Raw genomic sequence first — 14952 nt, 5'->3', positions numbered from 1 at the left:
TATTGGCCTAGCTAGACAACCTTAAGAAGAAAAGGACCATTTCACCTTCCTATTAGCGTTGTTACTTAGAACACATAAAGAATCAAGATACGATGCCTTATAATCTCCTCACCTGCATATAGTACCTTCCTTTACCTTATAGTCTAATCAACTGGACTAGATTTTAATTCTCATCCTATTGAGAATCCCTGGAAAACTACAAGGGGCATTTTAATTTGATGGAGATGGAGGGCAAAGTTAAAAAATACCATGATCCGGGGTCTCATATTTTAGTAAGTTAACTTGGATTGAAATAATTAAAACACTATCATTTAAATTTATTTAAAAAATAATAATAAACAACATTATTTAAAAAAAAACTAAAAAGAATTTTAATTAGATTTTGATCAAATCGATTGGGTTATGAATTGATCTATTGAGTCAATTGTGTCAAGCCAAAACAACTATAACCTAATTTTTTTTTTCCTTTGAAACTTGGGTAAAATCCTAATTCAATAAAATCGTTTAATAACATTCACAGGGTTGAGAGGTCTTCCAATAGTTTAGAGTGATTTTCTTGGCTTCATAAGGTATCCTACAAATAGAGCTAAAAAAACGTTTGTAATCACGCAGGGATTAATTAGTGGGTTTTTCTTGTCAAAGAAAGCAAGGAAAATCTGAAGAAAAAAACATAAAAAAATAGAACCCAACACATCATCTTCTGTCCACAAAAGACATGCTTCACGTAAAACAAACAAGAACACATCATAAACCACAACTATCAAATCCAACCCAACAAAACCTAAACCTAGCTAGTATTGTAGCTAGTGCATACTGACTTTGTGTTTTCATAACTCAAATCTATATAAAAACGACAACTTAATTATGGCACTAAATCCACCATCTCATTTTCTAGTACTCTTGTAAAGCATAAATATCCTTTGATCATGCATGTTCATCGTTCTTCATTTTATAAAACAATCAATGGCACACAGAGTCAGTGGATATGAACTTTCGTTTGATAACTACGTCCACTTAATATGAATTTAGATACTGATAAAAACATGGGTATGTATGACTAGGTCGCGTTTCCCATGCTATTCATATCTTTTATATTGTGTTTCTTGGCATTAATTGAAGGAATACATTTTGCTAGTTCATACTTCTTTTCTGCAAGAATTAAGAGGGAAATTAAGAAGCTTGCTTGAAACCCTCAAAAAGCTCTTTATACTGCTAAATGGTATTGATGATTTTTATTTGTCTTAACAAAGTCAAAAATTCAAGCATCTTTCCAAAGACTAGAAAACAAAAGAGAGTATATAGAGAATACTTGAAGCCTAGGCCAAGAAAAAAAAACCCTAGTTGGCCCTACTTTCTATATCCTCCTCTCCTTAACCAGCCTCCATCTCCTCATGTTTCAGTGTGGAAAATTAAACTAGAAGATGAAAAGAAAGAAAGCGAAATATTACAAAACAACAGATATCATCATGAAAGTGGTGATGATTTTCACAACTTGAAAGTCTTCTTTTTCCTCTCCTCATGTTCATCACTACTTGTACTTGGATTTGGCCTTCTCACAAATCTCCCCTGCAGCATTAAAGAAATTATTATAAATTAGAGTACAGAGGCAGTGGATTGCTCCGAGGCATAAATTACCAAGCATTCTTGGTAAAATATGAGCTTAAAGAAGAAGGTGGTTCAAGCTATCCGATTATTATTTTTAGTAAATCCCAGTAAAAGGGCACTGCAAGGATCACCAAGACTCTCAAGAAATCTAGAAGGATCTAAAAAGCTTATATTATTTTTTTTGTTTTTTTAGAAAAATATTTTTTTATACTTTGCTATATTGATGAGGTGCAAGAATTGATTTTTTTTTTTTTTTTTTTTACTTTTAGTTAAAGCCAGGGGACAAAGTGAAGTATGATTGACATGCTCTTTGATTCATTATTCATCAGACTTTTATCATGTCACCACGAATCATTCAGAAAGTTGTCCCGTAATCAATTTCAGCCCTTGAAGTGGGTCCCACCATTCAAGTGGGTCCCACCATTCAAGTGGGTCCCACGTATCACCATCCACCCCCTTCTTTTCAATCACACTCCCATTATATAACTAAAAATCATTGCAAATAATACTCGAGTAGTGTTGTGAAACTTAATATAATCTAATAATTCATTGATTAAATCAAGTTTTATAGCAGTTAACTCGGTTAAATTTAATTCATTTAGAGAGTTAAAACTCGAGTAAAACTCAATTTAATTTTAAAAAATTTAAACCAAATTGTTTTAATTTGTTTTAAAAAAATTATTTTAGATTGAACTATATTCAATTTAAAGTAGCCCGTGCCATGTGACCAAACCTCAAGCCATGGACCGGCCGGATTTTATAAGTAAGCAAAAACTTGAAAGAAAAAACAAAAGTGGAGTACAACAGAGAAGGAAAGGTACCTTCATTCTGGGCCGTTGATCAGCGTTGACTTTCCTGACCTGGTACCTGATCTTCTTAGAGAAAAGGCGTGTACGCCGCTTTTCTTTGTAGCGCAACACGCTAGCTTCTCTCATTCCATTCTCTGAGAACAAATCAATTTGTGCCAGCCTGGCCTGCCCATAAAATTAAAATAACCACGAACAAATTAGTGCCTTCAAAAACCATGAAATTCCTCTCATCTTCTCTTCCATTCCATCCTCATTTATATCTCGAAATTCAGTTTTTTTTTTTAAATAATGTTGGAAGAAAATTCATTAGACGGGTTAAAACCCAGTTTAATTTAAAAAAAAAACAATTTTATTTTAGATTAATCAAAACAATCCTGAATCGAAATCTTTCGTCAAGTTTCGATTGAAATCAAGTTCAATAACTTTTTAACAAAATCCTTGTCATGTTTAGCTACTCAAATGTACCGGGGGGGGGGGGGGGGGGGGGGGGGGGGGGCTTGTAGACCATCTAGTAACAATTTGAATCGAAACCTAATTCAAACTAGGTTTTTAATTAAATTAGATGATATATAATTTATTAGCCTAAGAAATTTAATAAAAATTATTAGCCTAAGTTGAACCAAATCTTTTTTGGATCAATCCCGGTTAGATTATAACCATGTAGTAAGTAACTCTTTAAGAAAAACATTTTTTATTTGAAAAAGAATATTCAAAAATCAAAACGTTTGTAAGATATCAACTTTTTAAAAATAAAATAAAAAACTATAGATTTAAAATTGGCAGCACTTAGGGTGGCAGGAAGCAAAAGGCCGAGAAAAAGCAACTATTTTACTAAATACAGTAGAGTTTAAGTAATTAATTTATTAAAGTTTGAAACATTATTTTATTTTCATAGGAAAATCATTTCCCGGCAGGAGATGAGAAACATACAGAGACATCAGTTCCTTCAGCAGACCCCATAGTTTCCTCGGAAAATGGCGAACCACGGTCGGACCACGCGTTCAAAACGTTGTCGTAATTCAATTTCAATATCAACCTTTGATTGGATTGTGGAATTGAATTCTCCTTGATTGGATTTTCCTCTTCCAATTCCTCATTCTTCATTTCCACCACGGCAGGCATCTCCACTTTCTCCAGCTTCTTTTTCTTCTTTTCGCTGCTCGAGTTGGATTTCATTTTCAACTTTGATTTTGGCTTTGGCTTGGGAATTGAATTGCAATCTGGACTGTTGTTGCCATTGGCATTTCTGGTGGCAGCCGCGGTGGTGGTGGTGGTGGTGGTGGTGGTGGATGAGGTGTTGAGTCTTGGAGAGATTTGTAACATATCAACAAAGGGAAAATGCCACCAATTTCCTTCATCAACTTGTCTCAAAGCTCTCACACCTCTTCTCATCGCCATTCCATGACCAAATTGTGATTTCCCGCCAAAATTATATTCCATTGAATTCCCATACCAGGAATTCGTTTGGCCACCATCATGACCATAGCTAGGACTAATGCCATTAGGCACCTCATCAACCATTTCATTGCCTACACTTAAATTCCCCATAATACTATCAATACCCTCCTCGATTTCCTCGTCAAGAATCGATTCGGCATCGAAATCCTCATCAAAACCATCACATAATTCCATTGAATTCCCATGGAAGTCAACTTCCCCACTGCTCTGGCAAGATGACTTGTCTCTAAGATTTGCAACTTTTGACTCATTTCCAAATCTGGGTTTTTCTTGGATTGGTTGGTGGAGTAGGAATCCAGAGTTGTCAAAAACGCGCAAAGGCAATAACAAGTCAGGGGATTGGTCAAGGAGGATACTGTTGTCATGGGGTTTGGTGAATTTGCTAGATTTTGTGAGGTGTTTGCTGGAGAAGACGTTTGGATAGGCAGAGGAAAGAAGGGCAGCTGCTTCATTGTAAGTTTGATTAGGCCTTTTACGAGTTGTTCTTGGTTTTCTAGTTGAGATTGCTAATGGGGAATTGCTAGATTCAGAGATAGTTGAAGATGGTGAAGATGTGTGTGATGTTCTTGTTGAGGAAGTAGATGAGGATTTGACTATTTCTAGATCGAATCCATAGGTTCTCCCACCTCCACTTAAACATGGAGAAGACATTTTAGAGGTGACAATAACAAGGAAAATATAAAAAAGATGGAAACTTTAGCGAGAATCTAAGGTCCAAGACCTTGAATTCAAGTGGGATTTTCAATCCAGCCAATAGAAGATAATTAAACAGAGACGAATTGAGAATTAGAATACCAGACAAATTAGTACTAGTAACTACGGAATTCAAAGAGAAACCTGGAATTCGGAGGAACCCAATTCAGATTGAGAATCGGTTGAATTGGGGAGGAAATTCTGAGACCCGATTGCAAGAAAAGCTACAAAATTAAACCTTTTTGGTGATGTAATTGAGAAAAGGAGAGAGTTTCTATAGAAACTAGTAAAAACCCTAAACCCCTACAAAGTACAAGAAGCAAGAAAAGTGCCAAATACCACTTCTTTCTGTAGCTTAGGAAAAGGAGAAAAAGCCAAGAGTGAAATAATATTTTACAAAAGAGGAAGAACCTAGAACCATATTAAAACCCAAAAAAAAAATCCCCTTTCAAATCCTCTAAAAGCCCAGATGAAATTAAAAAAAAAAAAACATAAAGAGAATAACTACAAAAGCTCAGCCTTTTTCTTCTTGTCTAACTAAAAAACCAGAGTCCCAAAACCCCAGAAAAACCCACTAAGAAGTGGTAGCCAACATGAGAGTGAGTTTTTAAAAGGAGAGGTGATTAATAAGAGAAGCAAAGACTCCTAGTCCACAAACAGTTATAAATTCAGCATATAAAGAGAAGAGAGAGGATAAAAACAAGAGAAGAAGGGACTCTATTTTGTGGGCACAACCACAGGCAGGTTGCTAGCTATAGCAAGAAGGTCACGGGTAGAGACAGATAGAGAGAGAAAGATCCGTTGAAGGTGTTGTGTAGACACAGCAAAAACACACAAACAGAAATGCCACGCTCTCTCTGTCTCTCTCTCTCTCTCTAGCTTCTCTCTTTATCTCTGTGTAAGTGTTGGGTTGGACTGAGAAGTTAAGGGATGAGATGGGCAGAGAACAGAGGAAGAGACAATGGTAGTTTGCCGTAGGAGTCCCTGTTGTGGGACCACTCTTTTTAGTTTGCTTTTGTCATGCTTATTTACTTCGTTGGCCCTGTTTATAGTTGTTGGCTTTTTTTTTTAATTAATCACAATTTCAGAACCAATATCTCAAGTCTCAACTACTACTACTAAGTAATCTAACAACAATAACAAAAGTAATAATATAGTAAGCTTCCAATTATGATCCAAGGCCTAAACCGTCGGTCAAGAAACAACAGGGGAAGGAATTAATCCTGGCGTCATCAAGTTAAAAACTTAGATGGACTTTTGATTTAATTAAAAACCTGTTGATTTTTATTTTTATAGAATAAAATTGTTTGAAATAATATTTTTTTGATTATTTTTGAAAAAAAAATTATTGTTTTGATCAAAACGATTTTATAACAAGCATCGTTATCATTCGCTTCTAGATGAATCGAATAATATTAAAGCCTGACAATTTATAGAGGTGTTTGGTTTGGAGGTGTGATTTGGTTTTTTTTTGTGGGATTCACATAAAAAAGTATGTATTTTTTATTTTTGTAAAGTTTGGTTTGTGCTTTAATTATGCTATTAAAAAAATCACCATACCTTCAAGCCAAACATACATCTAGTAGTTAATTATTGTGTGATGTTATTGGAAATCTTAATGAACCCATAATAAGATGTGAAAAGGTGTTATAAATTTACTATAGAGGTTGCTTGAATAAATATTTTTTAAATTATATTTAGTTTATCCTTTTTGGTTTAGGGATTTTACTTCTTTTCATATTTTTGTTTTCTTATTCAGTATTTTTTTCACAGTTTAGGGATTTTAGTTTATTTTTTTATTTTTTAATAAATAAAACTTGAATGAATAAAATTAAATATTCTAGACGTCTCCTCGTAATTATTCTTAGTCTTTTAAATTTTTGACTTGTAATAAACTTTAATATGATCCTTTGCTCCAGATTATGTCAAAAATCTAAATTTAAAACAATGTTACAAATATCTCTATTTACATGTTGTCTTGATGTTGTACTTGGTATTTGAATAGCAAAATCTATTTGATGTTTTACTTTATAGATCACCTCATCTAATTATAGTTGATTTTAAAGTAGTATTATTCTCGCTTCACAGCTATTTTTTTTTTTTTGCAATAATCCACTAGTAACTCTACTTCCTTGATCTTCCCATTGATATGAGTTTTTGGCTAAAACATTGTAAAAATAAAAATATTAGTAATCTATATAAAACTTTCATTGGACTACAAAGACCCATAAAACGACAAAAGAGCACAATAAAAAAAGAAAAAACAAGATCAAGCATTAAACTAGAAAAAATACCGGATAAACTAGACATATACAATAAAAAATAAACATCACATTTAGTAAAAAGAAAACTAGATTTGAGTTTATTAAATAAATAAATAAATAAATAAAAACATTACCGCTTACGACAACACAAAATAAAACTCCTAAAGAGACTCAAAATAGAGAGAAGAAGAGAAGAAAATAGAAGAAGCAACTTCAATCATGCATTTCTATTAATTAGCATTGAAATAATTGAGAAATTTGATGGTAAAAAATCAATTTCATGCTTAATTGAGAGTGTGTTTCAAATTGCGTTTTAAAAGAGTTTTTATCTTGAAAAATCATTAAACTATATTAAAAATATAAAAAATTATTTTAATATATATCTAAATAAAAAACAGTTTAAAAAAAAATACTCAAACTAGTTTTTAGAGTTGAATTTTATGCATAATTAAGTTATACTCAAACTTAATTTTAATTTTAATTATAAAAGTAAACACACTCTTAGTATTATTAAAAGTGAGTTTAGCAATGTCAATGACTTCAATAATCATTGTCATTTTAAGTTATTCAAAGAAATAAAACTAAAACTAGGGCATACTTGTCACTAGAATTTCTAATTCTAATCATAATCATGGGCAAGCACGGATGCCCCAATTTAGATTTGCCCAAGTTTTTGTCACCCGTTCCACCTGCAAATCTATCTAGGATATTATGGGGAAAATTTCTTATCTGCTGAAATGGCAGAATTCCATTGGATATCTTAGATTTTGTTAGGGCTTACTTGGCATTACCTTTTTTGGTTAGAGGATTATCACGTGTATCTAGGCAGAGATTGGGTTTCTTTTGGACAAGAGAGCAAAAGCAATGATTTCAACCTTTTTGGTTTCTTTTGCATTTCTATGTGGCGGATGGGTATCATACGTTGAGCTTATTAGGATCATTAACTTATGTTTAAAAATCACCAACTAGGTTTTCATCATAGATATTAATAAATAAATAAATCATAATTTTTTGAGGTTTTAATTTGCTTTGCTGATTTGAAGTTAATTTGGCATAAAAAAATTTATGAGTTAACTTGAGTGAATTATATTTTTTTAAAAAAAATAATATAGTTTTGAAAAAAAATACATACAAAAAAGAATCAATAATTTTTTACATAATCACTAGCAAATTTAAATTTTAACCAAATTAACTCTCCAATAATCTTTTAAAACCCAACTTTAACAAGGTCTTGAATCAACCTTTTATACCAAGCTGAGTTCAATAACTCCTTAAAAGAAAAAAAATTAAAAACAAAATAACTATTTTCATTATTCTAATTACTATGCTTAATTTGAAAGATTTTAGAGTGTTTTAAGAATAATTATTAATACTTGTTCCTCAAGATATGGACAGATTTTCTTAATAATTTGAAAGATTTTCTTGCCTTGTCGTCACCTAGGATAAAAAAAAAATCTATTAAAATAAATTCATTTTGTTTTGTTCCTTTTAGGTTTTATACCTCAGACTTGTTTTTTTTTCCTCTCAAGATATTTCCGAAAAATATCCCAAACACATTTTTTATTGCCACTAAATATATAGTTTGTCTTTAAATGCAGATTTGTAGTTTTAAAACTTTTACCTACCTCACGAATAGATCTGACCAACTAATCTAGAGGATTAATCAAATCAAATTTAATAAAAAAAACAGGGAGAGAAATTAATTTGACATAACTCGATAAAAAAATCTGGGTTAATCTATGACCTGGTCAACCTAACCAAAAACTTATTAATTTTTTTTTGGTAAAAACAACATTGTTTTGATCATTAAGTTCTTTTTAGTTAATCCAGATCAATATAGATTAATCTCCAGAGTACTCTTAACTCAGGCCTAACCAACTATGCACATGTCTCATCCTCTAGAATAACCTGAATTGTTTCTTCTACCACCTAACTTCCATTAAACTAAATATATTTTTTTTGTGGTTTAATTTATTTTTTAAAGTGTTTTTTGCTTGATATTTTTAGATATTTTTCAATGATTGTAATGTGATGATGTTAAAAATAAAAAAAATCTGAAAAAGAATTATTTTAATGCATTTTTAATTTAAAAACACCTTTGAAAAATACCATATACTGCTTTACCAAACACACACTAAAGTTGTGCTTTGTGAAAAAAAAAAGACCAGTTTATTATTTGTTGAGAGAATAGTTTATTGATATATAAGCCATAATTAATCTATTAATTGTTTTGAAATAGAAATGAAAATTATGTTAAACATATTTACTATCATTTAATTCACTGATTATGGTTATAAAGGATCATCAAGATATATAAGCATTAGAAAAATATCGTAAGAAAAGATTTATTTAATCAAGGGTTTGTATTTTTGTTTTGTTTTAATCGTCATAATAATCCAAAAACAAAAATTATCTATCAAAACTAACTCTCTTCCGACGTAACTAATCTTGTTAGACGTATAAATTGATCAAAGAATATTCCTCAACTTCAAAAAAATAAAATAAAATTGTAGACGAACTTCCTTTTCAACAAAGTTTTAAGCACATCATCTATATTCAAAATCACACATTTTTTTGCTAATATCTTTTAAAATAAAATAAAATTATAGACCGACTTCCTTTTCAACAAAGTTTTAAACACATCATCTATATTCAAAACCACACATTTTTTTAATATCTTTTAAAATTTAATAGTTAAGAAAAACTAATTTACTTGCAACTATCACCGAGTGTTAAACATAGGTGTAAAACCCGAATTGGCTTGACTAATGCAAGGCTTGAATCAGTCTGGATGGAAGAAAAAACATAAAAAAAAAAAAAAACATGATTGACATCCCAGTTAAAACCCAACCTTCAATCCATTTATTCTTTTTAAAAAATAGTTTTTAAAGATCAATCCTCTCAACCCAAGACCAGATCCTTGCCGATTCGAGATCCCGTATAAGTTTTTACAACCATGGTGTCAAAGAGTTAGGGTTTTAAATTGAGAAAAAATTGACAATTGGGGACATGGAAATCGATATGGCCGCAAAAGCATATCCTCTAGCTAGTTGCATCTGCAATACAATGACAAAATTGACAGGACCTTATCTTTATAAGGGTGGGTTGGAAATCCCACAGCCTTTAAAATTGGATAACCACTGGCGGATGGTTTATGACTATAGAAATTTCATGATGCATGTGACCTAAGGTTTAGTGGTACAAATATTAGCCACCTTCTTGTGTTATCTTCTTTATCTTCAGAACCACACGATAGAGTTTGAAAAAGAATATATGGTGCCAGATCTTCATATCATGTCCTTTTCATCACCATTCATGTCTCTGCTTATTAACAATCCAAGGAACCCAATGGCTTGACGACATATATAACTTATCTTTTAAAGCTTCACAAAAAATAAATAAATTAGAATGATAAATTAAAATATATAAATACAAAAGAGATAAAAACAAACAAGTGTAAACTATCTCTTAATTATCATTAAAATTAGCAGAAAAAATATCATTCAAACCTATCATTCAAGTCACAAATTAAGTCGCCCATTAATTAATAACTGGTTAATATGCAAGACTTTGGTTTGGTCTGCAAGATACTTACAATAAAATTCAAATAATTAGGAGATATATAGTCAATATTTCAAGGCAGTGAGGGAAAAACAGACAAATGATCTTCTGGGCTGTCGATTAATGAAAGATTGTGACATCGATCCATGGTGGCCGCCGAAGGTTAGTCATGCAAAGTTTCAAGAGAAGAAGAAATGGCCCTTGGTTATACAGAAATCACGCTTTGAAGTGTTAATGTTTAAAAATAAAATTTAAAAAATAACTAATAATACACCATCCGTCAGCCTTTTAATTGCTTTTGCACAACCGACCTCAGTTTGAAACGTGATTGCTAGTGTAGACAAACGAGTACTAAAGCATCTAAAGCAAAAGAAACTGATCCAATTATTTTCAAATGTGCAGAGACATTATGTGTCTCTTAGCCTGTGTCACGAGGACCATCTAGCTAGGGCAAAGAATGCATGAACTAGTTCAGGTTCATCGCCATCCTTCTAAAATAGCAATATCTTAAACCATGGCTGGCAGTTTTGCTCGCTTCTATGGAAGCTTACCTTCGATTATCTGAATGGAGACGGTGTGATTAATTCATAGAATTGATAAAAGGATAGATATAACCGATAAAGATGGAAATATAGGAGATATCTTCCGATTTGATATAGTTCTATATATATGTGTGTGTGTGCAAGAGAGATTTTTTTCAATATATCTCTGAAACAATCAATTTGTTTATGTTTTTTTTATGGAAACCATTTGTTTATTTTCTTAATATCACCCAAATTAATTTCATTTCATACATGTAAAATAATTTTTTTTTATTTTTTATTTTCAATTAAAAGATTTTATTTTATGGTGGGGGGGGGTCTTTTTACAAGTGAAACCTGAATTAATAAAAATTAAATACTTTGAATGTTTTATCATATTTATTGTGTTCTTGATTTTATAGAGTTCTGACTTGTAAATCCTGTTATCTTTTGTTTTCAGTTGTGGTAGTTGATGTGTGTTTTTATTAGGGTTGATCATTTTCGGTTCGGTTCGGTTTTTATCAAAAAAAATAACCAAACCGAAATTTTTTTTTGAAAAAAAAACCGAAACCGGGTCAAACCGACCGGTTTCGGTTCGGTTCGGTTTTTTAGGGCAAAAACCGGTTCAAACCGGTTTGGCTCGGTTTTTCCGGTTTTGGCTCGGTTTTCTCGGTTTTGGCTCGGTTTTTTCGGTTTGGCTCGGTTTTTTTTCCGGTTTTTTGTCGGTTTCGGTTCGGTTCAGTTTTTTTGGTTCTTTGTTTATAAAACCGAAACCGAACCGAACCGGCCAGTTTTTTCAAAAAATTACTCGGTTTAATCGGTTTTTTTTTTTCGATTCGGTTTTTTTTTTTTCCGGTCTTCTCGGTTTAATCGGTTTTCCGATTTTTTTGCTCACCTCTAGTTTTTATGTTGTATTACAACCTAACTATTCCTTGTGTGTTGATGTGTGTTTGAAAATCGGGGTGCTGAACCCATGATGAGATGATTTATATTAAGGTAATAAGGATCATATATAAAATGATGATTGAGTTTATGACTGATGAGGTTCTGCTTATATATGTAGGATGTTTTTATGATAGATGATGGTTTTCCAATTAAGTCTTCGACCCAAAAATAACTGATGCACGAGTTTTTTAGAAAAAAATATTTTTTTTAATTTTTTTTTTGTTTTCAATTTAAGATTTTTATTTTTTTCTATTTAATATTAATAAGATTTTCTAGTTTTTTGTTTTCTATATAAATGGTTGTAATAGTCTTTGACAAGTAAAACTTGAATGAATAAAAATTAAATAATTTAGGTGTCTACTCATAATTATAGTGTTTTTAATCTTTGCTGATTTTAGCTTATAATAAACTTTATTATCTTTCGTTCTTGGTTCATCACAATAGGTATTCATGGGTTGGATATTTACTATATTAATTTATATCATATTTATTGTCCAATTGGATAAGAAATTTTTATATCCATATCTACTATATGACTCCTATTAATTATATACACACACACATATTAATTATATTAAAAAATATAAATGTTTTATATATAATACAAATTAATACATCTCATAATGAATTTAAATCGGATTTGATAATATTCATATTATATCTATTATTTATTAAGTAACTTAACTAAATTTTTTTTTCCATTTACTTAAAGCGGTTCAGTTTTATATTTGTTGAGAGCAAGTTAAATAGTTATATCTATTCATAATCCATTTATAAATATCTTTATGTCATGCATAATCTCCTATTCAAAACTAAATTTGGTATAAGCCAAAGCATAAGAGTGGTCATTTTCTATATTTAACAAAGCCTCATCTTAGGCTCCAAACTATTACATTATCATTAAAAAAAAAAATTAAGAGGGTTATGTAAGAGTTAGAGCATCTCCATCCCTTTTTAATTTGAAATATAGATTTTTTTTTTTCTTTTTTCCTCCTATCCAAGAAAAGCTCCATTCTCCTATAGGAACCAATATTTCCAAAACTAGTCCACGCAAGAAATAAAACCATCAACTCTAAAGGATATAATTTAATTGATCAGATTTTAGATTTGTTTTTTAAAAATCACTAGTTCGAGTTTCACAAACCTTAGGGTCACTGGAGATATACATAATCTTTAATTTTAGAACCCATGTGATTAGTCAAGGTGCGCACAAACTATCCCGAATACCCACATTAAAAAAAATAAAAAATAAAAAAATAAAATCATCCATCCATTCAACACAAATCCACAGCCCATATGCACCCCTTTTCAACCAGGAAGAAAGAGACATGCCAACCTTGAATCTCTACACAAACATACCAAAGTTGATGCTTTTACGTTTTGTTTGATGAAATTACTCCGTGACACATGAAAATTATCACCATGGATACTGTACAAAGTACTAGACAACAACTGCGCAAGTTTTTTTTTAGAAAACTATCATATGCACATCTCTTAGGTTGCTCAAGTTGGGCACAGGTGAATGTTGAGCCTATCCCATCAGCGCAACTTTCACAGTTTATATATATTTCATGTGTTAGTTTCGAAAAATAAAAAAAATAATACTAAAAAAGAAAACAGCATCTGTGCTTGTGACGATGTTTTGTATGTGCAATGTGAAGTTTGATCTTGTCGTAGGACAACCTTCTCCAGTCATGTCAGCACGCACATCAAATACGCCACTCTTTCATGGGTTTACTGAAAGCTTCAGGACTGAATTGAATGTGATGTGACATGATGCATTATTGCTTTACTTTTTTAAAATAGTTCAATCAATTAAAAATATTAACAAAATAACAAAAATAATTTTTTAAAAAAATAATATGTTTATTTACCTTTAAATCGAAAAACATAATTTTTATAACTTGATATTATTTATAATAACAACAACATTTAAAAAATATTAGATGGGAAGGAAAGAATGAAAAAAAAAATCTTAGAAAAATATTAAAGTTCTGATTATAATATTATTGTATCTTAGAAAAAATCTTGATAAAATAAATTCAAAAAAACAATTACTAACAATAACCTGACATGCTTAAGGTATAAAAATTAATTATGGAAATCACTTATAAAAATTACCTTTTCTAATATCAATATATACAAACTGTCGTGACATATATAAAATTTACTATTTTGCAAAAAAATAAAAAAATTTAACTGTATTATTTCACATCTTTTTTAAAAGATGCTAAAAACAAAAAATAGGGATATATTTTTCAGTATGTGATGGTTGTGATGCATGTAGGGGTGCTTATTGTACTTGCGGGAGCAGGAGCACCAGCTGCATTTGCAGAGGTGGTTTCCGTTGGTGGACTCGGGAAAAGTGTCCATGCAAAACTGAGTTCAACTACTGCAGAATACTCTAAACTAAGCTCTCCACTCATAGCTCTCGCTTATTTATAAAGTTTTTCGACTCTCCTGTAAGATTTGCCTCTGGTCTGGTCTGATGTGTCTGGGTTTTGGTTTTGGCTTCAATACCGTTAATTTCTGCTTCAACTGTTTTACAAGATCTTTGTGGCTTAAAACTAAAAGGGTTTAATATTTATTGATATAAAAGAAGTTAGTCAAATTAAGCTGCCAGCTTTCCACTGTCAGCTCGTACTTGATTTGCTACTTGTCCATTGCTTCCATCACTGGCTTAGTGTTCGTTATGAATATGCATTTACAGGTAAAGCTGCTACTGCTAGCATGCATTTCACTGTCAATGAACTTGATTAAACTGTTGTGTCTAAAGTAATGGCTTGCCAGAAAAAAAGCGATACACAAAAGAATCTGATAATCCATCTGGGTTTATATATATCAAGTGGGAAATCTTGGAGGAGATTCTGCAGTGTGGACTGCTGTGACAAACGGGGTATAAAAGGGTGTCTCTTTGTCATGCTTTGAAACAAATCCTTGTACTTCTCATGTATATATGCATACTGCTCGGCTTGCTGTAGCATTCCAGAGAGTGAAACTTAATGCCCGTTTTTCTGTCTACGTTTCAAGCCAAAAAGCATCTTTTCTTGTGTTTTTGGCTTTAACCGTAGTTTTCACCGCGTAGACAAACCTGTC

At 31.4% G+C, this 14952-nt stretch overlaps 1 protein-coding gene across 2 annotated transcripts; it reads right to left on the bottom strand.

The window, feature by feature from the left end:
* Window positions 1-1183: 1183 nt before the first annotated feature.
* Window positions 1184-5478, bottom strand: LOC7484067 (protein CHLOROPLAST IMPORT APPARATUS 2). 2 transcript variants are annotated; one of them, XM_002324655.4, is made up of 3 exons: window positions 3345-5477; window positions 2427-2579; window positions 1184-1566 (listed from the first exon to the last, which is right to left on the bottom strand). In XM_002324655.4, exons 1-3 carry the CDS (start codon window positions 4521-4523, stop codon window positions 1486-1488), a joined length of 1413 nt encoding a protein of 470 aa, XP_002324691.4. In that variant the 5' UTR covers window positions 4524-5477; the 3' UTR covers window positions 1184-1485. The 2 variants fall into 2 exon arrangements, 1 of the variants encoding a protein (XP_002324691.4); XR_008058073.1 differs by having other exon boundaries at window positions 1324-1566; window positions 2427-2574; window positions 3345-5478.
* Window positions 5479-14952: the final 9474 nt, after the last annotated feature.

This window comes from Populus trichocarpa, chromosome 18, assembly GCF_000002775.5.
Source record: "Populus trichocarpa isolate Nisqually-1 chromosome 18, P.trichocarpa_v4.1, whole genome shotgun sequence".
Classification (NCBI taxonomy): domain Eukaryota; kingdom Viridiplantae; phylum Streptophyta; class Magnoliopsida; order Malpighiales; family Salicaceae; genus Populus; species Populus trichocarpa.
Note: the sequence above shows the minus strand (reverse complement) of the source record. Positions and strands in the feature narration are given on the sequence as shown.

Coding starts and splice junctions, on each gene's coding strand:
- LOC7484067 (XM_002324655.4), bottom strand. CDS start 4,523: ATGTCTTCTCCATGTTTAAGTGGAGGTGGGAGAACCTATGGATTCGAT. Junction 2,580..3,344: donor CTGAAGGAACTGATGTCTCT/GTATGTTTCTCA, acceptor TTTTATGGGCAG/GCCAGGCTGGCACAAATTGA. Junction 1,567..2,426: donor ATCAACGGCCCAGAATGAAG/GTACCTTTCCTT, acceptor TTAATGCTGCAG/GGGAGATTTGTGAGAAGGCC.